At 36.7% G+C, this 24,492-nt stretch overlaps 1 protein-coding gene across 2 annotated transcripts; it reads left to right on the forward strand.

Annotated features, from left to right (window-relative positions):
- Positions 1-376: 376 nt before the first annotated feature.
- Positions 377-9,145, forward strand: LOC113064819 (GTP-binding protein 1). Of its 2 annotated transcripts, XM_026235764.1 has the most exons (12): positions 377-432; positions 523-709; positions 2,385-2,496; positions 2,608-2,788; positions 2,864-3,212; positions 3,296-3,419; positions 3,930-4,044; positions 4,334-4,478; positions 4,553-4,871; positions 5,515-5,693; positions 5,918-6,043; positions 6,935-9,145. In XM_026235764.1, the coding sequence occupies exons 2-12, from the start codon at positions 542-544 to the stop codon at positions 7,043-7,045; spliced, it is 1,929 nt and encodes a 642-aa protein (XP_026091549.1). In that variant the 5' UTR covers positions 377-432; positions 523-541; the 3' UTR covers positions 7,046-9,145. The 2 variants fall into 2 exon arrangements, with proteins under 2 accessions (XP_026091549.1, XP_026091550.1); XM_026235765.1 differs by lacking the exon at positions 377-432 and having other exon boundaries at positions 455-709.
- The last annotated feature ends 15,347 nt before the right edge of the window (positions 9,146-24,492 follow it).

The raw sequence follows: 24,492 nt of genomic DNA on the forward strand, positions 1-24,492 counted from the left end.
TTATATTATATTATATTATATTATATTATATTATATTTCCAATGCACGGCACAACACTTCCACTTAGTGTTCATCCTCTCCAGGACCTCATAGAGGCCTTTTTCAACAATTTTCAATGTTTTAATGCAAGATTAAGCAAACAATAAATTTTCTATTTATAACACATGCTTCTCTCCCCAAACTCTTGTCTTGTTAAATGATGTGTCTATTGATAGCATATCACAGTTAAAATCGCCATCATACATATAACATTTACATTGTAAAAAATTATAACAATAATAATTATATATTTTTAAATAAAGTAATATAAAACTTTAGAAGGGCTTTTTCAGACGTGCCTATAAACAATGAATTCATTATTCATGAGTAGGCGTGTCGCCCAGAGGCCCCATATTCCTCATACAAAAAGTGCATGTAAACTACACGAGACAGGTTAGTATGACGAAGTTTTGAGGTTAAACTAAACTTACCCTAGTCTTAGAGGCGAAAAACAAAACTTCACTCCATCAGTCTCTTTTCCAGACTCAGGCAGGAGGAACACATGGCGGCGACGGAGACCAGCTTAAGCCCGGCGGTGGAGTCGGTGGTGCCGGCTTGTATGTTCGCACCTGGCCCGAGCTGCGCGGAGGATTTACCCGGCGCTGAGTGCAGCGACGCCGGCGACAATCAGAACGGGGAAGCCGAGGATCATTTAGACCTCACCAGCAAGGTGGCTCTCAGGCCTAAGCATTCGGTTGAACGCTTCCCTGTGTGCACGAATCAATACAAGAGTTTATTTCATAAATGCTTGGTGTTTAAACACATTTTCAACTTTGAATTCAAAGCAGGAGTGCTGCATGAGTGACACGTTGGCTGTGCATGTGAACGCCAGCTGGCACTGCACCCACTGTACTGACCCCAGACTACGTGCATGTGCGCGATCGAACCTGAACATGATTAACATTGGGATGGGGTGAATTTTAGGTTGTTGCATGCATGCAAAACTGCAGTAAAAAGTGCAAAAAGTTTTTTTTGTTTTTTTTTTGCTACAAATATAGATTTGTATGTGCCTAAAAAGTATTTGGGTGCTTAAGTCACGTTTAAAAATGAACATATAAATATTAAAATTATATTTGATTAGACTTATAATCATAAAATGTTAAACCAACCAAAAAACAAAACAAAACAGGTAGACTGTTTGAAAATCGGTAAAATTGCAAAAATGGCTCAAAAAAGTTAGGCTATAGCTTGCTGTCTAAAGCAGTGGAATTGATTTATTTTATTTAAATCATTTTCATTTGGATAATTAAAACCTAACAAACTATTTTTTATATAAGGCATTCCATATATATATGTTTGTATGTATGTATGTATGTATGTATGTATGTATATATATATATATATATATATATATATATATATATATATATATATATATATATATATATATATCAAAGTATCCTATCACATGTTCTGAAAAAAGCAGAGCTGTTTCCAACTTTGATAATGAATCATCATATTAGAATAATTTCTAAAGGATCATGTGATAATGATCCTAAAAATTCAGCATTGCATAAATTGCATAAATTATAATTTAAAGTCTAATATATGTAAAAACAATTATTTTAAGTTGTTATAATATTTCACAATATGACAGTTTTTTCTGTATTTTTGATCAAATAAATGCAGGCTTGATGAGCAGAAGAAACTTCTTTCAAAAACATTCAAAATAGTAATGTTTCCAAACCTTTTGGTCTGAACTGTACTATATATATACAATTTCATATTTTGTAATCCAATTTAATGGCATGTATACACTCAAAAGTTTTGCTTAAATGTCCAAATATGTTTTGGGGTCCCCGTGTAGCAGGGATCCTCAAATCTGGCCCATAAGTTCCACTTTTCTGCACAGTTTTGCTGATCTTGCTGATCAGTGTCTTCAGGATCATTAGAAAATCACAGGTACAGTAGTGTTTGATCAGGGTTAGAGCTAAACCTTGGTCCTCCAGGGTAAGATTTAAGGCTGAATAGAGATATTAAGTGAAAGTGACATACAGCAAAGTATGGTGACCCATACTCAGAATTCGTGCTCTGCATTTAACCCATCCAAATTGAACACACACAGCAGTGAAGACACACACACAAACACACTGTGAACACACACCCGGAGCAGTGGGCAGCCATTTATACTGCGGCACACGGGGAGTAGTTGGGGGTTCGATGCCTTGCTCAAGGGCACCTCAGTCATGGTATTGAGGGTGGAGAGAGCGCTGTATTAAGTATATGGAATGCATACCAAATTTTGCCATTTTAAAATATGAAAAAACATGCTCAACAAACATCTTGTTTTTATACAAAAAAAATCCTTTAATAATACTTTGGTTATTTTTGTTCATTCTTGTCAGTTTGCACTGGTCAGCCCTACAGGAGAGCAGTATGACTGTTTACAAAAGCAGCTGCGAGAACGAATAGAGGAAGGATGCGGAGAAACCATCTATGTAGTTGGGATGGGAACAGGTGAGACGTGATGTGTCACAAAGCTTTCGCCAAGTTTGAACATTTTTATGGAATAGACAAACATGTTGCACCAGAAGTGCTGATTATTTCTTGGTGTCTCTTGTTTCTTAGACGGCGGTGATTATGGTCTGGATGAGCAGGATATGGAAGCATCTGTCGCTACAGTGCAATCACTCTGTGAACAGGTTGACTCCGACCTGATTCTGCTGCGAGAGAGGACAGAGGCAGCAGGATGTGTCCGCGATTATCTCATCCGGCGCCGTGTCGGAGAGGCTGACTTCCTAGAAGTCAGGTCAGAATGAGGTTTTGCGAAGAAATTATATACAGAAATGTTTTATTTTTTGTTGAAAATCATTTCTCTCCTCAGAGTTGCGGTTGTAGGTAACGTAGATGCTGGTAAAAGCACACTCTTGGGTGTCCTAACTCACGGCGAACTCGACAACGGTCGCGGCTTCGCCCGCCAGAAGCTGTTCCGCCACAAACATGAGATGGAGAGCGGCCGGACCAGCAGTGTTGGCAATGACATCCTGGGTTTTGACCAGGAAGGGCATGTGGTCAACAAACCAGACAGCCATGGGGGCAGCCTGGACTGGACCAAAATCTGCGAGAGGTCATCAAAGGTCATCACTTTCATCGACTTGGCGGGCCACGAGAAGTACCTGAAGACCACCGTGTTTGGCATGACTGGCCACCTACCGGATTTCTGCATGCTAATGGTGAGAGGGGGTAGGTGTGCCACAGGTGTACGTACTCAGCGGTTCAACCTTTTATGAATTCTGTCTTTTTCTGTGTCGCGAAGGTGGGAAGTAACGCGGGAATCGTTGGCATGACTAAAGAGCACCTCGGTCTCGCTCTGGCCCTCAACGTTCCTGTTTTTGTAGTTGTAACTAAGATAGACATGTGTCCAGCTAACATCTTACAAGGTAATGCGAATCTCTCATTTTACAACAGAAGTTTAATCAACAGCATTTGTGGCATAATGCTCATTAGTAATAATTTACAGAAATAATGTATAATCTATACAAATTTTGTAAGATTCCAAGGACATCCAAATGTTTGCATGAAAAAAAAAATAAATATATATATATATATATATGTATATATATATATATATATATATATATATATATATATATATATATATATATATATATATATATATATAGGTTGTATTTTAGCTAATAGATTTTTTGGTGGTTGTAGTGTTTACGCAAGGATACTTTCTGGCAATATTGTACATGTTGTGCAAACGGTTATTGGAGTTCTGAAGTTACAAAATACAATATAACGCAATTAAAGTAAAAATAATATCCTGTTTTAATCAATGATATCCCACCAATGCTGTTGAAAGTTAATGTGAATTATCAACCCAGCCATTCAGCCCTCCAGTGTTTGTTTTTATAGACATATTTTCATGTGGTTTTGTGTTGTAGAGACGCTTAAGTTATTACAGAGGTTACTTAAGTCTCCAGGATGCAGAAAAATTCCAGTTTTGGTGCAAAACAAGGATGACGTCATTGTTACGGCCTCTAACTTCAGCTCAGAAAGGTAATTTTGCTTAATTCTTGCCTGTAGGACAATAAAAAGGCAGAAAAAAACATAAACTTACACTTAGAGTGACTTTTTTGACATAGAATGCCATAAAACATCTTATCAATCACTTAAAAAATTTAAAAGTTGAGTTTTTAGTCACTGCTATATTTAGAGTAAAAAACTTTGGAAATCAAGATGCTTTTTTGCGCAACGAATCTTTATAAAGCGCCAACTTCAAACAAGGTATTAATATCATCTGAAATAATGAGAGCATATTCAACCAAAGCATTATTTGTGTGTGTAGGATGTGTCCGATTTTCCAGATTTCCAATGTGACGGGTGAAAACATGGACTTGTTGAAAATGTTCCTGAACCTGCTGTCTCCCAGAACGATATTTAAAGACGACGAGCCGCCAGAGTTTCAGATTGATGACACATATTCAGTGCCGGTATGACACACACTGTCTTTTGTGCTTCTGTCTACCTCTTTCTCAATCGTTTGAACTTCTCGTCTGTTCTTCAGGGTGTAGGTACTGTAGTATCAGGGACTACTTTACGTGGATTGATACGGCTGAACGACACGCTGCTCCTCGGTCCAGATCCTCTAGGCGTTTTCATCCCTATCATCGTCAAATCCATTCACCGCAAGCGCATGCCTGTTAAAGAAGTGCGCGGTGGGCAGACGGCCTCGTTCGCCCTGAAGAAGATCAAGCGCTCATCGATCAGGAAGGGAATGGTGATGGTGTCGCCACGCCTCAACCCACAGGCATGCTGGGAGTTTGAGGCAGAGATTCTCGTACTACACCATCCGACGACGATATCCCCAAGATACCAGGCTATGGGTGAGCAGAAGAGACAAATGTTAAATATTTGACTGAATTTTTGTTACTCATAATATTAAATACTGAACATTATTATACAGTTGTAAATATTTAATAAAATGGTTTCTAAATGGTTTTTTAACTTTGGATGGATTTAAACCTAATGTACAGGACTTATAAACAGTGATAGGTAGCTTAGAATTTCCATCTTACTGGCTCTTTAAACATTTTTTTTTTAAGATGAAAAGATAATTTTTGTTTAATAAATAAATTAAAATAAATTATGAAATTGGTTATCAAAAATTATAATTGAATGTTCGTATTGAAAAAAACTGTATTATATGTGTATAATTTGCCATTCCAGAGGATACATACATTTTGGCATTTAATTTTGTTTCAGTTTACTATATTACAATTTGTATATTGCAACTATTTATAACCAATATTAAAGTATATGTCTACATTGTTTTACCTTTTATGAAATGTAATATACATAAAGAAATTAATTCACTATTTGATTTTGGGAAAACAATGAAAGTATTTGCTTCGAATATCAATGCTTTTGATGTACTAAAGAAATGGTATACCGATATTAATATCTAAACAGAAATTGTAACTAAATAGATATTGTAGCTACTTTGTCATGAGGTTCTCTCTGTCATAGTTCACTGTGGCAGTATCAGACAGACGGCCACCATCCTCAGTATGAACAAAGAATGTTTACGGACGGGGGACAAAGCCACCGTACACTTCCGTTTCATCAAGACCCCCGAGTACTTTCACACGGACCAGAGACTGGTCTTCAGAGAGGGCAGGACCAAGGCCGTGGGTACCATCACTAAGGTCAGAGGTCTATCTAGCTATCTATCTATCTGGGGTCTTGAGATTCATCCAACTATAATATGGTGTATCTGTGTGAATCAGTTTAACTTTTAGATATGTCAATCATGCATATTTCATAATGTCAACCAGTAAAGTCTATAAAGAGACCTTCCAGCATGAGTCATAAAAACTGGAGACGCATTTCCTTCTGAAACTCCTGTCTGTTGTCTTGGCTTGTACGACAGCTGCTTCAAAGCAAGCCTCAGGCCAAGATGCAGTCTACCAAGAAACCCTCGTCACAGGTGGAAGGCTCTTCATCAGCCAGCGAGGAAACCACACAGATGGGAGGAAGCCCTCAAATGGGACAACCGGTGAGAGAAACAATAATTATTACTCTTTTATATTTATATGTTAATGTAGATTACTAAAATAGTTGTATTATGCTCGGTCAATCTTTTTCCATAATGTTCCTTATATGCTCTTTGTTCCGCATCACATTTTCGTTCTTTTAACATTTCCTTCGGGGTATGCATGTAATATGAAACTTTCACGGACACTTACAGCCCTTGAAATCTTCCCTTTTCATCCCCAATACACCAAACCATCCTTTTCTCTTCTCTTCTGTCCGTGGCTCAGTGCTGTAGACAGCAGGGGGTGAGGAAATACTTTGTAAAGATCGAAACAAAGAGAATACAGAGGAAAAAAAAAAGTTTAAAGGACAAGAAACCGGTGTGAAGTGAAGGTAAAACTGTTTAAGCAGGTTCGGGTATTAACAGCATTACTTTCAAGACTACAGACATTAGTCATAATGTAATGAATTAGGCTGATTTATTTCATGAACGGTATTTGAATGAGACAAATCACCTCTGAAAAGCTCACAACGCTTTCGTTTACACTTGACGGTTAATAGATTTTTCCATTAATGGTCACTGCAGATCAGATCCTGGGGTTCGTTTGTTTTTAAATAGTGTTGAGATTTTTCCATTTTTTATTTACTTGAATGACAGTTTTTTTGTATTTGCTTTTAAACACAATTAGCAAAACAAGTTAAATTTAGACCTTTTTTTTAAGAGAAAATGGCAAAAACTGTTATTCACCGTTAATATTCCTATTTAACGAAATGAAAAACTGATCAAAAAATTCGAATCTTTTGAATTTTAATTGACCACAAACTGTTTTTAAACCCAAAATGTGAAAAATAATGACCTAAATGAGTCCTATATCAGCTATCAACCTGTGAGATCCTCCTTCGTCTCTTTCAGTTGAAGTCTGGTGGAAGTGGGCGCCGGCGTGGAGGCAAATGGCACAAAGCCAAATCAGCACTGAGCAGCACTGGAACCACTCCTTCAGCAGCTGGAGTGGGCGGCAACTGAGCCTCCTCCATCACTACTGGTCAGCTGCCTTTAATGTTTCAAGTGAACACCAGAGGGCAGTAAAGCCTTTTCTCTCTCTCTCTCGCTTTCTTTTTCTTCTTTTTTTTCCCTCACTAAACCGGACTGAGCTATTTCTCCCTAATTAGAAATGTTCATCTCCGCTGACACAATCGTGCCAAAACCCTGACTGACAAGCAGCTGTTGTGTTCCTCGTCCACCCTTATCAAACCCTTTTACTTAATATTCTGTCAGCCGTTGGAGTCTCGACATCTTGTAATAAACACCCCGAAATCCTGGATTTTGTAGCCGCAATGTTTCCCCGAGGACCCAATTAAGGAGCCTACGACTGAATCCCTGTTTGTGTTCAGCGATTTTGCTTTTTTTTTTTTTTTTATGTCATTTTCCTCCTCCAATTGAATTTGGCAAATGCTAACGCAGATGAAAGGGAGAAATCTGTTCTGCTTGTCAATCTCTCATGCCCCCTCATCCTCTTCTGATTTTAATGAGCGTCGTAGCTGCCGAGACGCACAAAACCACGGCAGATAAAACCGGTCACAAATCAGGTGGCTTCCCGGTCTCCCGTGATGCTTTTTCATTTCGTGACCCAGCATCACTTTCAAAGGATCTCACCTTTTCATCGGAGCAATGTTGTTGTTTTTTGCGTAGGACGGGAAGCTAACTGAGATGACATGGCATTTAGTTCGGATTTCTGTTGCCACTTTCTCATTACAATTATTTCTCTCTCTACGCTTATTTATTCTTAACTGTTTTTAATTCGATTTTCCTGTGCAAGACACCCTTGAGCCAATGAAAACCAGTGTAGACCTTGAATAAATTCAAGTAAAATGATTAATTCACCCAAAAATGACAATCCGGATTTATCCACCATTTCAAACCAGTGTGATTTTGAGTTGCTTTTTTCTATGAAATTGCAATAAGGTGAACCAATCCTTCAAATATGAACCTAAATTTAAGACATTGCACCTATGAAGCTGTAATATATATTCACACGATGCCTGTTTGGGATTGCATTCGATATGCAATTCGTCAAGGAAAGCTGTGGTGAAACGCTGTAAAGGTCTCAAAGTGCCGTGGTAAAAAGGCAGAAAGATCAACGATTAGCCGTGAAGTGGAGAATTTAAAGTCTATTATATGCTGTAATACTAATCCAGACCAACAGAGTTCAACATAAGAGTCATCCAACCTTGTCTATCAAGATGTGCTTTCATAATTTCCATTGCAGTTTTAAAATGAAATGGAAAAGTGCATACAGAATAGCTTTCATTCACATAGTGTTCATGAGCCCAATGTGTGGCATTCACCCAAAGCATCGTTCAAGGCAGTTCTGGTTCTTGGGTTGATATTTGTCTTTTGAATCAAATAAAGGGTGAACCACAAAGTCTGTTCTATCAGGGAGATCTTTAGACATTGATTTTATTTTTATGCGAGGCAGCCAATCTCCAAATCTCCAAATTTGTTTTGTGTTTTTTTTTTTTACACGTGCACACAATCTCTAAGCTCTGTCTGAATAGTTTACAAAGACCACATGCAAGCCCTTAAGTTATGCAAAATACATTTTTAATACTTTATCTTCAGGAACCCGAAGTATAATATTAAAAAAATTCTTCTTCCTCTAGGGCTGGTATGTGATTTAGATTTTTAGACAAAAATGCAAGACATTTAGTTTTAGAGCATTCAGTGGTTATGACTTTTATTCAGGCATTTTCTTTTTGATTCAGCCCCTGTTAGTGCACAATTTAATGTTTTTTTGCATTAAAAATGTATGTTCATTATGTACAAATAAAGAAAAATATATATAAAGAATGTGTTGTTAATACAAATCCCTTGTTAATGTACTTATCACAGTGGCTTTTCCTGTAATTTGACAAAACAAATCTAAAGATTTTACTTTAATTGCCTTTGATATGTACTATTGTGGCTGTAGTTTGTCTAATGTGAAAAAGATCTTCCCCTGAGGAGCTATTAAACTGAATTATGTGTAACCATTTGGTTTATTCACCCTCAGACACTCATTTCTAATTTGTTGTACACTCTACTCTGCGATATGCCGAACAAATATGCAATAAAAGTATCAAATTACTTACTTTGCCCAGCCCCACTGCTGTGTAAAAGATATGAAACTCTCTCAGCCAACAAAACGGATGTATTTAGGTAATTTTGTCAAAACTCATTGAAGTGGCGGCAATAAAACACCAGCCGAACATCAAGCCGCATGGTCAAACAGAGTCCCACGGTGCCCCATTGCCTAATTTCCAGCCCATTATGTTCCTGCTCCCCTGGAGAGGATGGATGCGAGTCTTGTCACTGAGATCCCAATCATGGGTGTAGGTTTAGGGGGGGACGCTAGGTACTAGTCCCTATCAATATTTTGAGATGACAAATTTGTCCCCACCAATATTTAGCAAGCTTCTTTGAACTGCTATTTGTATCTTTGCACTGCTATTTGGATCGATTCTAACGGCCAGGACGATGACAGTACAAGAAACGCCATAATTGATTGGCGGCGGGGTATCTGACAGGGTACAGGCGCGGGCCGGGACTACTTTTGTGCTTGCACTAGCAGCGAGCGGGTGGTTTGTGTGCGCACGCATGTTGACGAAGCCGACGGTAAGTTACAAGGGCTGTCTCTCTGCCACATACAAAGGCCAGAGTAAAAACATTTTAATATTCCGGGGGTTTTTTTGCCCCTTTTTGTACTTTGTAGATGCCACCCAAGAAGAAGAAAGGGGACATAACCCCACCAAAGCTGAGACCAAACCTACGCCCATGATCCCAATAAACGTTTCTTTCAAAAAGCTACAGTAATTTCAGTCCATGTGTGTCACACTGGTTTTGATGAACCAGTATGTGGACAACAAAAGGTTTTGACATAAATTTTGGTCTGTTTCTCACGTGAAGCTACCAAATATCTTCAAAAGGCTTGAAATATGCTATAAAAGTCCTGTTATAAACTTTTATTTGTAGCAAAAAATGTATTTTAAAATAAGACAAAAAACTAGTTTGACATCCTGCTTCATGAGAGTGGGTGGGTGTTAAGACTTTTTTTGATGCAGTTCACTGATTGGTGGAGATTTCTTTACACAATTATGGGTAATGTAGTTTTTCACCAGGAATTCCACACAATTATTCAAAGTCCAAAAAATGAACACTGATAGCTTTGACAAAAGCATATACTGTACCATCAATTAAAATCCTTGTAGCTCACAGTAGGTCTGTCTTTAATGGTTTATAAGTTATAAGTTATACATTCCTCCAAAATGAATTGGATTATTACTTCCAGAACACGACTGTTATGCACTATACATGCCCTCAATGTAAAGTCTAGGCAGCAAAACATCAAGGTATAGTTTATAGTAGGGCCACAAGAGCTAAAAGCATCAGCTGGCATTGCTAACAATTAGCAAACCTGCTAACACTGGGTGAAACCTCATATTACACACATTACATTTACCTGTTTCTTAGCACCTGATGTTATAATTACGACTTCCCAACTTGTAAATACAAACTTCACAGGAAGACTTTAGAGTGCCAATATTCTATACCATAGGTACATTTTGTTCATGCTTTACGAAGATGAGAGCTTGTCAGTGTTAGCATCTGGCTCAGATCAAACAAAATGAATTTGAGTTATGACACATCTTCATTTTTTTTCCTCTTCTTTCTGTGTTTATAAAATATTGGCCTTCACTTTCAAGGTCGTGCAGAAACTAGAATGTTTGGCAGATTTGCTGTCCTCAGAAATATTGATTATATTTCAAGATCTAAGGCCGCTTAGCGTTTATTAATTAGTGCTCTGCCCCTCATTTAAAGCATGACTGGTTAATCCTCTGTGCATTATTTTGCATATTGGCAGGACATAACCACAGGCTAATTGACAGAAACCATGTTTGGACAAAGCAAAGATGACTGAAGCTGCCTCTTTCAAAACAATGTCATTCTTTGACTTTGTTTAGTCTGCCTTCCCAAGATGAAAGACTTCATATTTTCAGGGTTTTCTTTGTATTCTCTTTGTTCAATCAAGCCTAGTATGTTACCAATTTGCAAACATACTTTGATAGCCGACTAGCTGTCAGCCTTCCCTATGTCAACTACAGTTCTGTGTTTATTTGGCTGTTATAAAATACTTCAACCAGATTATGTTATCCTTACAAGACTATAGCTACAACTACAATAAATAAATAAGTTTGGTTATTCTGATTAAAAATGTCACTTAAAATCTTTCAACAAAACTATATTTTATACAGATGTGTACCATGTGTTTTTTTTTTTTTTATGTTCAATATGAAAATATAAGCCAGCAGAATTTATATATATATATATATATATATATATATATATATATATATATATATATATATATATATATATATATATATATATATATATATAATTTTATTATACATATATTTTTCATATATATCTCACCAAAATATATATATAATCGAAATACAAATAGATTTGATAAAATATAAATAAAATTAGGTAAACTATAAATTCTCCACTTTTTTTTTTTAAATGTACATAGCATATTCCCTAATTATTTGTTACCTCTTTATATGACACAGCTTACCTAACAAGGGACAAGTTGTATTTTTTTCCCCAACTTGAGTCATTTTCTTCTCTTTCAGTTGCTAACAGACATCCTGAAATATAATTAGGCCTATTAGTTTTCCTTTGATTGCCCAGAAGACAAAATTTGCACAACTTACCTCATTCTCCCCAATGTGCCACTCAGACAAGTCTCTTTCGTACATCCGCAAGGCCTCTTATACCAACAATCCACTGCAGTCACAGTTGTAAGCCATTTATAAATAAATGATCAGCTCTCTGCTGCTCATTGAGTCATTGTCTGTATCTCTGACTCACCCGCTGTCTATCTTTCCATCTCCTCACAGATTTCTGGAAGCGATTTTCAGGGAGAGCAAATTTTGCTGTTGTTCAGACTGAGAAGCATGTAAAAATAAAACGTTATCCCACCAAAAGAAGTTGCCGTGAAAAGCTGAGTTTCTTTGATTAATGTGAATGATTTGAAAGGGCAAAATGTAAAAATACTTCAGCAAGGGATTGGTGCTTCATCCAGTCAGACATTAATCTCTAAGTAAATAGTGCCACTTTCATTCACACAGAAAGTAGTTCGATTTAACTCTTTACATTGAATTTCTGTGTCGCTATTTTAGCTCATCAGAAATCAGTTTTCTCAGCATTAGTCGGTCAGTGGCAGATGTTTGGAAATGATGCAGCATAAATCTCTGTGGTGGGAGATAAGCTTTTTGCCTTTGATGAAATACTAAAGCCTTTAGCTCTCAGTTGTCTGCTTTGGTTGTCGATGTGGCTTGGCATGGAGGGGAGCACATGGGACTGCAATCGTCTAAAGGGTGGCATGGCAGTTGTTGATCGACACTGTTTAAGTGGGCCCATTGCTGGTGGCTCGGATGGGCCAGTGATAAATCTGCCATGTCCAGGCTGGTCCATACGCTGAATGGCCTGGTGCATCCTGGGACCCAATCATCCACTGAAAACCAGTGCAAGCATTTAAATGGGCATGACTGTATTTTAAATTGCATATTTTAAAAACACAGTGGCTGCCGAATGTAGTCCAAAATTATCTATCATAGAAAACTAAAATTAATCTTATGATTAATGCATTAGTAGTGGGAAGGTTCTGCAGTTTCTTTACTAGGGCAGTAGAGGACAATGTCATTGAATCATTTACTCAGCCGATTCATTCAACATAATGTTGAATTTGAGCATTTAGTGATTTGATGTTTCCAAAAACTCGTTATTGTTGTTAAAAATGTCATTGTGTGTATTGTGACCTGTAACACTTATGGAGATGTGATGTTGCTGTAAATTACAGATTGCTGTACTGGTTCATCAAAACATGACAAAGATGTTTCCTGACTGTTTTTTGCTGTTAAAAAATGTCTGTCAGGTAGAAAGTCAGACTGACACTAAATGCAGTAAGAAGAGCTGAGGCAGTAATTTATCAGTTATTAATTTGTCATTTTTTTTCTTGATGCTTTTTCACCTGCTTGCACTCTTTCTCTCTCCATCTTGAGCACCATGGCCCCTTTATTCACATAATGAAAAGGTGTAGAAGGTGAAGGGTGCATTCTTTATTATGATTATTTTTCTTGATGTTATGCTTTTCCAGACCATTATTAATGCATCCAAAGTCTGTATTATCATTACAGTTTGCCAGATGTTACATAAAGCCTTGGTTCTGTTGGTTCTTGTTCTGTTCAGTTATAATGGCCTAAAAAGTGGTGTTTGACATCTTAGGTTTAATCACCTTAAAACTAAATTGTTCAAAGTTAAACTTGCAATGTTAATTATGTATTAAATTGAATTAAACTGTATATTAAAATTACATTACATTGTTAAAACAGAAACAGAATACTATATATATATAAAACTATAAAATATTTACTCAGACAATTATTTTAGATATAGTATTTGACACAATATCTAGACATAAAACTAAAGGAAATGTCTATATGCAACATTTTTAAATCTGCCTATACTGGGCGAAAACTGGTGTTGCAACTGTTTTCATTTAGAAATTCCTAGTAAATTTTACATGAAAATTATAAATGTATCAGCCAATAACATTAAATTAAACTAAAATTTAGAAGTAGAAAGACAGAAATAGTATTTTCTAGCAAAACATACTGGAATAATGCTTTAATTATAATTCTAAAAAAAAATTGTAAATTGCTCTGAGAACTTTAAGGCAGATAATTAAATATAAATTTAATAACCTGAATAGACAAACTGAAAATAAAATGGATATAAAAACTAGTTGTTCTAGCACTCACAGTGATACTCACGTTGATGAAAAATATCATGGTCCAGACTTACAATAGACCTGCAGAGGCATGTAAACAAACCAAGTGTGGATAGAAAAGTGTCCTAGTAGTGAACTCTGAATTAACTAGCTTTGATGGCTTTGATAAAAGGAGGAATAAGTAATAGCAGCATCAACAGTCTTTGGTGAACCCAATCATGTTTTGCAAATATTAACTTTGTTATGTCTGATTCCTTTTAACTTCAGTTATTTACATTGGTTGACCTACTTTGTTATTGTGGCTGAAGTAATTTTTTTCAAAACACATTTGATTTTGATGCAAAAACAAATCTTTGATCTCGTGAACTCAATTTTGCATTTTGGGATCTTCTGCCTCTTCGCTAGGCAATATGCTCCACAAATAGTGTCTTATAAGTCGAAAATTACATTCCTGAGGTGACTGGTCAAGAGGAAAAACGGGTTTATGGTAAAAATCGGAAGGAGCTTGATGAAACCCTTTTCAAAGCCCACCATGGGTTACTGATTTTAGCTGGGGTTTATAAATCAAAAGGTGTAGCAATCGGGATCCTATTGAATGCTAACACTGTCAGAGCCACATTTCCCGCTACAACATCCCTGGAGACATTCCCTTTGATGACAGAGAAAGTAGGCCTACTTGACCTGAACGTGATAAATTCGCTTCGATGGGGGATGTGTGGAAAAAAGATGTTAAAATATGGCCTCTCATTTACAATGTGGCTCCCCGAGTGACTGTGGTCTAATGGTTTTCAGTGAATGCCGTTTATTCAGGATGTATGTGTCAAATACAACCGTAGATATTACAATAGCAAAAACAGAGATGAATTTCAGCATCTGGAGGTTCAAAAAGTTTTTTTTGTTGTTGTTGTTGTTGGTTTTGTTTATGTTTTAGAAGACATAAGAGTGCCATGAAGAATTTCCACAGATTGAAAGTTATTAAAACAGATTGCATTCTTCATCAAAATTTGCCTTAAATATGCAATATGAATTAATTTGAATGGAATTAAAGTAAGTTTGTATTGGTTGGTTCAAGAAGCCATTGCCAGAGAGGCCAATCCCTTGCAACTACCTCAAGGTATTTCTGGTTGAAGATGGCATTATGCACATAGATGATTTTTAATACAAATTTCTTATATGTCAGCCCATGTCTGCTAGTTATTATTTTTCACACGCAGCCTGCCGATAACTGAGAAGATTCTCACTTTCGGTGGCCATTAAATTCTCTCTGAATCAAATATAAGCCTCAGATCTGATCTGAGGCACAATTCACTAGGGACCTAAGCTGGGCTGTGTGATTACCACACAGAGGCAGCAAGAGAGAAGCTAATGTAGCCATACTGAGAACATGAATAAAAATACCCAGAATACTCCAGATAGTCAGAGGAGAGAGACAAACATGGAGAGAGATAAGATTGGAGAACATCAGACAAAAACAAGGTTAGAAGACACAGGCTGGAATAGAAAAACAAGACAGGAGTTAAAAGGTTGAAATTTATAATTTGTATCAGCAATTCCTAAAGGGATGGTTCCCCTACAAATGAAACACTGCAATTGTTTACTCACCCTCATGCCCTTCCAATCCTGTATTACTTTCAAGCTTGTTTTGCTGGTCATTAGCCAAGTCGTGTTGAGACTGTTAACTTTGATCTTTGAAACTCATTTAAAGTTGCCGTCTAGTCATGATCCATGAACTTGTCCAAACCTAGTTGAGGTGGTTGATAAGTATAGCTATATGTTGGAGTCAATGTCAGCTAAGATACAGCTGGTAGACCACCATGTTGAGGACTGGTTTAGCTGGTCAACCATGTTCCAAAGTTGATTGACCACCTGGTATGACCTGGTTATCCAATTGGGGAAAGAATTGGAGGAAATCAGCCAACATTAATCAACACCATTAACCATTGCAGAATTAAATTCCTCATTTGATTGTCCAGTAAATAAATAAAGTAAATAGTATGCTATAATAAAAGATAATAAAAGAAGTATATTGTATATCTCGGATTACAGGCCCAAACAAGAGTACAATCGAAATCTGAATAATGCTTCAAAGACCGCTCACATTCCTGCTGAGTGTTTTTTTCCCACCAGCATATATAACGGTTCTGATAAGTGAAATGATAATGTCAATGAAAAGAAACACCTCAGCAAAAGATAGCTAATACTTAAGCCCAAGGACAAAAGTAGAGAGATAGAGAGTGAGCTTACTTGGGATAAAAACTTTATAGAACCAGGCACTAGGGAATAGCATTGAGATCTGGTGTATTAATTATTCTATTTTATGATGAAAATTTAGAGCAGGAAGTATTTTACAGAACAGATAATGGAATTATTCAGATTACATATATTTGTTCACCCCTATCTTTTTCTGACATTTTTTTTTTTTTTTTGGTCATTCGTTACCTCTTAGTCTCACAGATTTCAGAAAGACTACCTTATTCAAATCATAATCTGTGATAACCTTTAAAATGTTTTAAAATAAAATATATATTATTAAAATTATAGACTGTGTTGGTTTCTCTCAAAAGGCCTTTGAAAGACCATGACTGATACCACTTTTGAACAGCTGGGGGTGACGCTAGGAAGAGTTTTTGTGTGTTTGCAGTGAATATGTTAATGTATTTGGTAACAGTTTTTGGGATTCTCAACTGTGGTTTATGACTGGACACTTCCCATACATGGTTGCACAGATCGTGCTACTTATGGAAATCTAAAAAGCTTCCAGAGTTTTTATCACTATGGCACAACAAGAGATTGAATGTCGGTTTGTATTTGTGTACTTTATGATGCAATTCAGTCAAAATATTTTGGCTTTTAGTCCATATCTATGAGCTTTGCCACTTAATGATAAAAACACTTGTCACTGATTAGCAATAGAAAGTAACAAAATGGTTTGTGTGCTGGTGTTTGGTTTTTCTCATGTTCATGCTTAATTTCCTTACTATTAGCTAATTGAAAGAAAGTGACTGGAACTGGTTCTTTTTTTTTTTTAATTGTCTTCATCTTTGGTACAAAGGGTTAATGTAGTTGTGTTGACTATAACACATGCTGTAAGCATTCCCATTGATCACAATGGCAGTATATTGGCTTAGACTCCTAAAAAGTACACAAAAATAAACACTGGTAAAACATCTACTGTAACATAATGAAGTCTTTTTGATCTTTGTTGCTTGCAGAGGGAAAAATGCCACCCAAAATGAATGCCCACTTGTGATAAACTGTTGAAATGCAGGGGTTGCAAAGGTCCAAATTTTCAAGTGTGGTTTTGCCAGTTAAGCCATTCCGTATGCCCCACTCCAACCTTTCAATGGGAAATCAAGATATCAACTCAATAAAGAAAACTGCTCATCAAAACCCTTTATGGAGCCATTATGGGCTGGTTTTGGCTGCTGTGGCATTTTAATCCAACTGTGCAATATCACAAACATCAAGACCCGGAGCCAACCACAAAGGCCCCCGCCAAGCCGGCAATTTTCTCACACATACTGAGAACACCAAGTACTAACCCTTTGTACATTACTCCATATCACTGTGACAAAATCTGCAACACACCATGAAATTCGTAAGATCACAGCAACACGATCTCTGTGAAATGGAGACAAGGGGGAGTTGCGGAAGATGAAAACTTGAGGGTTCCTCAGTGTTATCCGTCTTGCGCCCCTCAGGGAATGCCTTTGTCAGGAACGAAGGCTTGACAGCAGGAGAAACGGTAAATGATTTGACACTTCTCACCGGAGACCTTTGATTCACAGTTTCTTTGTAACTAAAGAGGTCTAAGCATGCAAAATAACTCACAGAGAACAATGTATCGTCAAAGGAAATTTAAAGCCAGAATGGACAAGCCTTTGGAAATTTGCACCATCAGGTCTATTAAGTTCATTTGGACCAAATAATATATTAATGAATTTTCTCAAAACACATTTTGGATGACTCAGGCCTTTCTAATGCACTTTGCAGTTTTCTGTACTCAAGCCACTGCTTTATTCTCATGCCCATCTCACATACGTCTTCCTGCTGTCCTCTCCGTCTGAATATCTGTCGGTCTTATTTAGTCATTATGGATCTGTGAACTGTAGACTCTAAATAACCGAAGCATCTTTTGTTTTCATACTTTGCAACTGATCACTCCACAAATAGAATCTCTGTAGAATCTGTCTGCTCTTGTTTCTCAGACCCACTCGGTGGGTTTTGGACATATGGTTCTGCTGCAGACAGACTGTGACCCTGTTTCTGCAAGTGCACGATGGGAATGTTCACTTGTTGTTTCTCTGACCAATCATCTGAAAGTACAGTCTATAAACAGTTCCTATCTTCTATCCTCCCCTCAGTTTCTTTGCTCTTTCTTCTCTATCTCTTTTGGTGGTCTCCTTTGATAGCATTTTTCCACTTCCCTGCTGGTATATGCTAGCAGGTTGGCTGTTAGTTCAAGTTGGTCTATCAAGTCAACCTGGCCCGACTAGTTGGCAGTCCATGTTTACACCTGAATGAGAATTTTCACATTGTTAGAGAACTGTTTGTACCAGCTGTAATCAGGGGCACCTTGATCAGCTTGAACCAGCAACCAGCTATTATCTGAAAGTGGTTTTAGCCGTAAATTTCCCACAGGGTTATGAGATACCTCTTTCTGTGTCTTTTCTTTTTTATTCACTGTCTCTTTGGACTTGCACTGTGAGTCACATTCTCAGTGCTCTATGAGAGACTCAGCCTCATGCATGTTATAGAAACGCAGCAGTGTTTTCTGATAAAGGATGACCCCTGCGGGTTGAGTGGGAGGGAAGCGTTTGTTTGTGTGTGAGTTTTGGGGGTGGATTGGGAACCCGCTACTTGCAGGTCAATTACCCTATTAGCTCTCTGTTGGCATGCCCAGTTACCATAACAACACACTCTTACCTCAGATTCCAAGCAAGCCATTTCTGTTTTCGAGTTCTAAATATTTCGGAATTTCTGGCGAATTCTCCTCAGATATGTTGTCCATCCTCAGAATGCTCATGGCATCTAGAGAGTTGTGTGTGTGTGTTGATGGCTGCAAAATGCTATGTAATCTACTATAGTTGTCTATCAACCGACTTAAGAGCATCTTAGCATTTAGTTGAAAGTGAGTCATTCCAGGATGATTTGATATTCCGCATGACGGTAAGTTTTGTGTGATGTTTACTGATCCTGGTACCCCCAACACTGCATTTTTTCACGTTCTCCTCTATCTAAACACACCATCCAACACATTTATAGAGACCCTAGGCCCTGTAATGTTGTTGGATAAGAGAAACATCCAAAATTCATATGGGCAACACTGTTCTGAACTGCTTCATGCTGGGAAGAAAGTGTGGTTGCTACTGGATACGGATTGCTATGAATGAAACCTCAAACCATGTGGTTTATTGAGAAGAGGTATTTTTACTTTTCTCAGTCAGTCTCACCTGGTCAACATCAAAATGAATGACACAGCCTTATACTATTAGGAAGTATTACCTTTTCAAACTTTTAATGCCATATTTCACCCCTAAAAGGTTCAATTTAGTACCATAAAAAGTACAAATGAGTACCTAAAGGATGCATGTTAGTACCATAAAGGTACATATTAGTACTAAATACTTTAGATACATCTTTAGGGGCACAACAGCTTGAATTGTAATTTTTTAACAGAATTAATCACTTTACCCCCATGTTGTTTCAAACCTGTAAAAGCTTTGTCCGTCTTCGGAACACAATTTAAGATATTTTGGATGAAAACTGGGAGGCCTGAGACTATACCATAGACTGCCAAGTAAGTTACACTGTCAAGGTCAAGAAAAGTATAAAGGACACTGTCAGAATAGTCCATCTGCCATCAGTGGTTCAACCATAACATTATTAATCAACGAAAATACTTTTTGTGAGCAAAGAAAACTAAAATAACGACTTTTATTCAACATTTCCTGTTTCAATGGTCTCTTCTGTTGTCTCTCCATATCACTGTGTGCTGCGTATGCTGTTCCGTATCAGCCGCGCTACAAGGATGCGTTGTTTTCATTCAAATCAAAGCTAAATACACATAGAAACAGCGCATCCTTGTGGCACAGCTGATACAGAAAAGCATGAAAAAATGACAAAGTGATTAATGAAAAAAAAAAAAATTCTGGGGTGGAGTATCCCTTTAAGTGTACTACTGTCTTTGCACATTTTTATGACAGTGTTTATAGGGTTGCACTGAAAACTGCAAGTTCATCACTCTCCAGCAGGGGACAGTATAAGAAAAACCCCAGTGCAACTGTCGGTTTTCATGCTGCTGCTGTACATGTGCAAACATCTGAGAAGGAAAGAGATTGACTGTGTGAATATGTTGACAGTCTCAAGACTTTTCACAGGCCAGAGAGAGATTCTAGCATTTTGGAATCTTCAGGGTCTTGTGCACATAAAACTCTCTTCTCATTGACTGTCTGCTACTAACATACATCACAGGACCAGCTCAACCACTACTGAGCACACCTGATACGGATCTGATCAACATGTGTGTGGAAACCAGCATGCATGAATTCAGGTAGAGAGAGGCTAACAGGACCACGTTTATTTCACTCCGCTTCAGGTTCTGCAACTCTTGCTTGGTCTTCTCTCATTACTGGAAGTCAACATGTGAGAGATAAAATATTTTATATATCCAGTTGTTTCACTGAACGAAATGTAAAATGAGCTGAAATATTATTTGGATATATTCACAACAAACCTCAGAGCCCGTGCTAAAATTCATGAAAACTAACTAATCAGAAAAAGAGAGAGTCTCTTTCTTACTTCCATCTCTCCTTACCCCCCATACTCCCTTCCAGTTCTTTTTTTTTCTGTTTTCTTTCACTCCTTCCTTCCTTCAATCCATCCAGCCATCCTTTTCTTCCACCATCTTTTTTTACTATGTATTTCCTTCTGTTTTATCTTTTCATATATTTCTTTCACACTCTCTTTATTTTTCTGTCCTTGCTTCCATCCATACATCCATCTTACGTTTTCTTTCCTTGCTTTCATCCTTCCTCTTTTTTTCATTTTGCATCATCCCTTCTTCCATTCTTTCCTCGTGTCCTTTTATTTTCTTACACTTTCCATCAATCCATGTTATTTTTTCCATCCTATTCTCCATTTTACTTCTTTCGTGTCACACACTTTTTCTGTCTTTCCTCATTTTTCTCAATTTTTCCTTTCATGCATCCTTCCATGCTTTCCAACTCTCTTCTTTAATTCTCTCCTCCATTTCTTTTCTTTTTCCTTCCATTCTTTCATAAATCCTACCATCCTTCCTTCATTTTTCCTTCATACCCTCTCTCTGACATTTTTATTTTCCTATAAGTGCCACCACATTTCCCCCTCTCTCTTCTTAATGCTCTTGCTCTTCTCTCTCTTTCCACTGAGTAATGGAAGATGAGTAGATGGTGTACAATTATCAGTAGTGGGCGGGGCATAGTGAGAACACAGGCCAATGATTATGTTACTTGTCAAGTGCTTCTCTAAGTAATGTTTCTCTTTCTCTGTCTTATTTACTCATGTCCACGTAATTTCACTCTTTCAAAGAGCAGCGATCACTCACTACACTATGACAGTATGTGGAGAAGTGTGTCGTATTCACATTAATACTGTTTAAAAAGCTTTTAGAGAAGAGAAGTGAATCAAGCATGACACTTTTCTCTCCATATACTACTCTCGTTCTTCTGTCCTTCACCCTTTTGTTCATTTCTAATCTACTTTACCACATGACTCTTTCACTATATTTTCTTTCTCACGCATTCTTTTCATAATTTTCCTCTCTCATTTAGTTAATTTCATAGTCTCGTTACTCTTTTTGTGACGCCAATTCGCTTTGATTTCTGTACCCTTTTATCGCTCCCTGTATCAGTCTTTCATGTCCTCTTTCCCTTAACCATCTCAATTCCCATCATGCCTCTGTCTTCTCAGCCTTCATTTCAGGGACTTTCCACACTGAGTCTGTCCATTTCTTTCTTACCTTTACCGTAATCTGCTTCTTTTTCCATTATCTCCGTCTGGTTCTTCGCTCTTTAACTCCCTCTCTTTCTCTCAGGCCCTCGCTCTTCTTTAGTTCATGCCTTCTGTGTGTTTAATCAGTCCGTCAGTCGGCCTGCTCTGCGGGGGGAAGCTGAATTATTGATTGAAAAGTCCAGATGAAAAGGAGGTGAAGTAACAGAGGGAGGGGAGAGAGAAAGATACAGAGGGAGCTGCAAACACGGACTGAGAGGAGAATGTGTTTGTAGGTTTGGAGATTTTTATTTATCTCTAAAATATATGTGACTGTATGGTGGCCTTTTCAAAACCAAGCTTATTGTAAACAATTAAATCATATTATACACATTTCCCATGTATAAAGTGACTAACAAAAGTGTAGCAATTAATTACATTTTGGATTTTATGTATATATATATATATATATATATATGTTTTAGTGAATTAATGTTAAAGTAGAATACAAATATTCAAATATATAATACAAATATATAATACAAATATATATATATATATATATATATATACACACACAAAATATACAATATTTTGTATTCTGAAATCTTTTGGTAATTTGTTTGTGTATTCTAAACCCAAAATATAAATATTGATTAATTAAATTTTCTAAATTTCTAACTAAGCCGAAAGATAACTGTGCAATGTTTATATTTGATGTGCAAATGTTGCACAGATATTTTACAAGAGCGCACAACATTTCCTGAATGTAATATTTTTGTGAGAGAATGCAGTTTTGTAAACAAACCCTCAAATCAAATCAAATATTTCCTAATAAAAAGTTAATATTTAAATATTGCCTAATTAAATATAAAATATTGTGTAATATGTGTTTGATATGTGTTTTGAATATGTGTTTTAAAAATCTAAAATATATTCAAATATATTGATATTTGTATATGTTGTATTGTATTTTAAATGTATTTTTCCTAATAATTTTATTTTTGTATATTGTAAAATATATTAAAACAGCCCAAAATATCATAAAATAAAATTCATATAATATACAGTATTCCTCAAAGTGTCTTTCAAATATATTTAATTTAAGAACTAACAACAGCATACATGCCATCTCATATCAATTTTGATATTACGGTATAAGATAATGTTCATGAACATCAAGTGGATGGATTGTCTGAGTTTCCTGATGCAACGTTTCGGCTTGTGCATCTGCCAGTCTTTTTTTTTTAATTAAATGATACGCCTATTGGAGGAGATGCAAGAGAAAACTAAAATAGAAACAACTGGTGTTGCTTTGCATAAATATGCATAACGTCCTATAAAAGCAGACTGGATGAAACCCTAATTTGCATGTAATCCATAACCAGATTTGGAATTCGGGAAAGGGATTCGGTCGTCATTGACACAACAGAAAACCAGAGGATTAGGTAATTAGGAAAGCTCAGACGGCTTTTTGCAGAGAGGAGGTGAAGCATTTAGAGGCTGTCCATCAAGCTCATGTGATTCCCACCATTGACCTCAGGATTATCGCTCTCTGAGCTGCTGTTCCAAAACTGAAGCTGAGAATGGCTTAATGTCTTTCCCATGATTCCTACAGCAAGGCTCAGGTATGCCTAAGTATGCAAGCTCCTTGAGGAAAGCCTAATGAAGAAACAAAGACATATAATTTATTTTATTTTTTAAGTAGCATTTTTCTGGTTTTAACATGATTGTAAAAATCACAACATTAGTTGAGCCAGAAGTTATATGTTAATGTAGTTTTTTGAGAAAATGTTAATGTTTTGCAAAAGAACACAATGATTTTGCGGGAAATGTAATAGTAGAGAAGAAAACTATGTTTGTTGCAAAACTTTTGTAATGGAAATAATATGAAGTGGAAGGAACAAATACAGTGATTCTCAGGGGAATGTAAGGATCTTAAGCGATATTTAAAATGTATTACAAAAAAACGCAAAGGTCTTTTTTTTGCGGGAACGTAATAGGTTCGCATATGAAGTGATCTCAAACATACTGTGAGCACGTGCCAAGTTTCTTGGGGGAGTGTAATAGTTTTGTCAGAGAATGCATAGGTTTTACAAGAGTGCAAATGTTCTGCGAATTAAAGGCAAGTCAATGGAACATAATAGTTTTGTGAGAGAATTCAAATGTTTTGAAAGTGAATGCTAAGTTTATTGAAAGAGCACAACATTTTTGCAAGAGAATCCAGATGTTTTGCAAGTGAATGCAAATGTTTTTGCAAGAGTGCTAATGGTTTGCGAATAAACGACAAGTTTTTCAGGGAAAATGTATAGTTTTGCGAGATAATGGAAGTTTAGTGAGAAAGTGCACATTTTTTGTGAGTAAACGCAAAGTTTCTAGGGGGAACATAATAGTTTTCGAGAGAATACATATGTTTGGCAAGATAAAAAAAAAAAATTATGAGCAAATGCCAAGTTTCTCGGGGGAACATAATAGTTTTGCGAGAGAATGCACATGGGGAACACAATTTTGTTAGCGCACAAATAGTTTTTGAGAGAGTGAGCAATTTTTCCTTGGGAAATCCAATAGTTTGCCATAGAACACAAAAAGTTTCTCTGGGGACTGCAATTTATTTGTAACAGAAACCTTTTTTTTTTTTTTTTTTTTTTAAGATGCAAAGTTTTTTGTTTCC

This window comes from Carassius auratus, chromosome 47, assembly GCF_003368295.1.
Source record: "Carassius auratus strain Wakin chromosome 47, ASM336829v1, whole genome shotgun sequence".
Lineage (NCBI taxonomy): Eukaryota > Metazoa > Chordata > Actinopteri > Cypriniformes > Cyprinidae > Carassius > Carassius auratus.

Excerpts from the sequence above, each read along its gene's own strand:
- LOC113064819 (XM_026235764.1), top strand. The coding sequence starts at position 542 with ATGGCGGCGACGGAGACCAGCTTAAGCCCGGCGGTGGAGTCGGTGGTG. Across the intron at positions 4,045-4,333 it reads TCTAACTTCAGCTCAGAAAG|GATGTGTCCGATTTTCCAGA; the intron begins GTAATTTTGCTT and ends TTGTGTGTGTAG. Across the intron at positions 5,694-5,917 it reads CCGTGGGTACCATCACTAAG|CTGCTTCAAAGCAAGCCTCA; the intron begins GTCAGAGGTCTA and ends CTTGTACGACAG.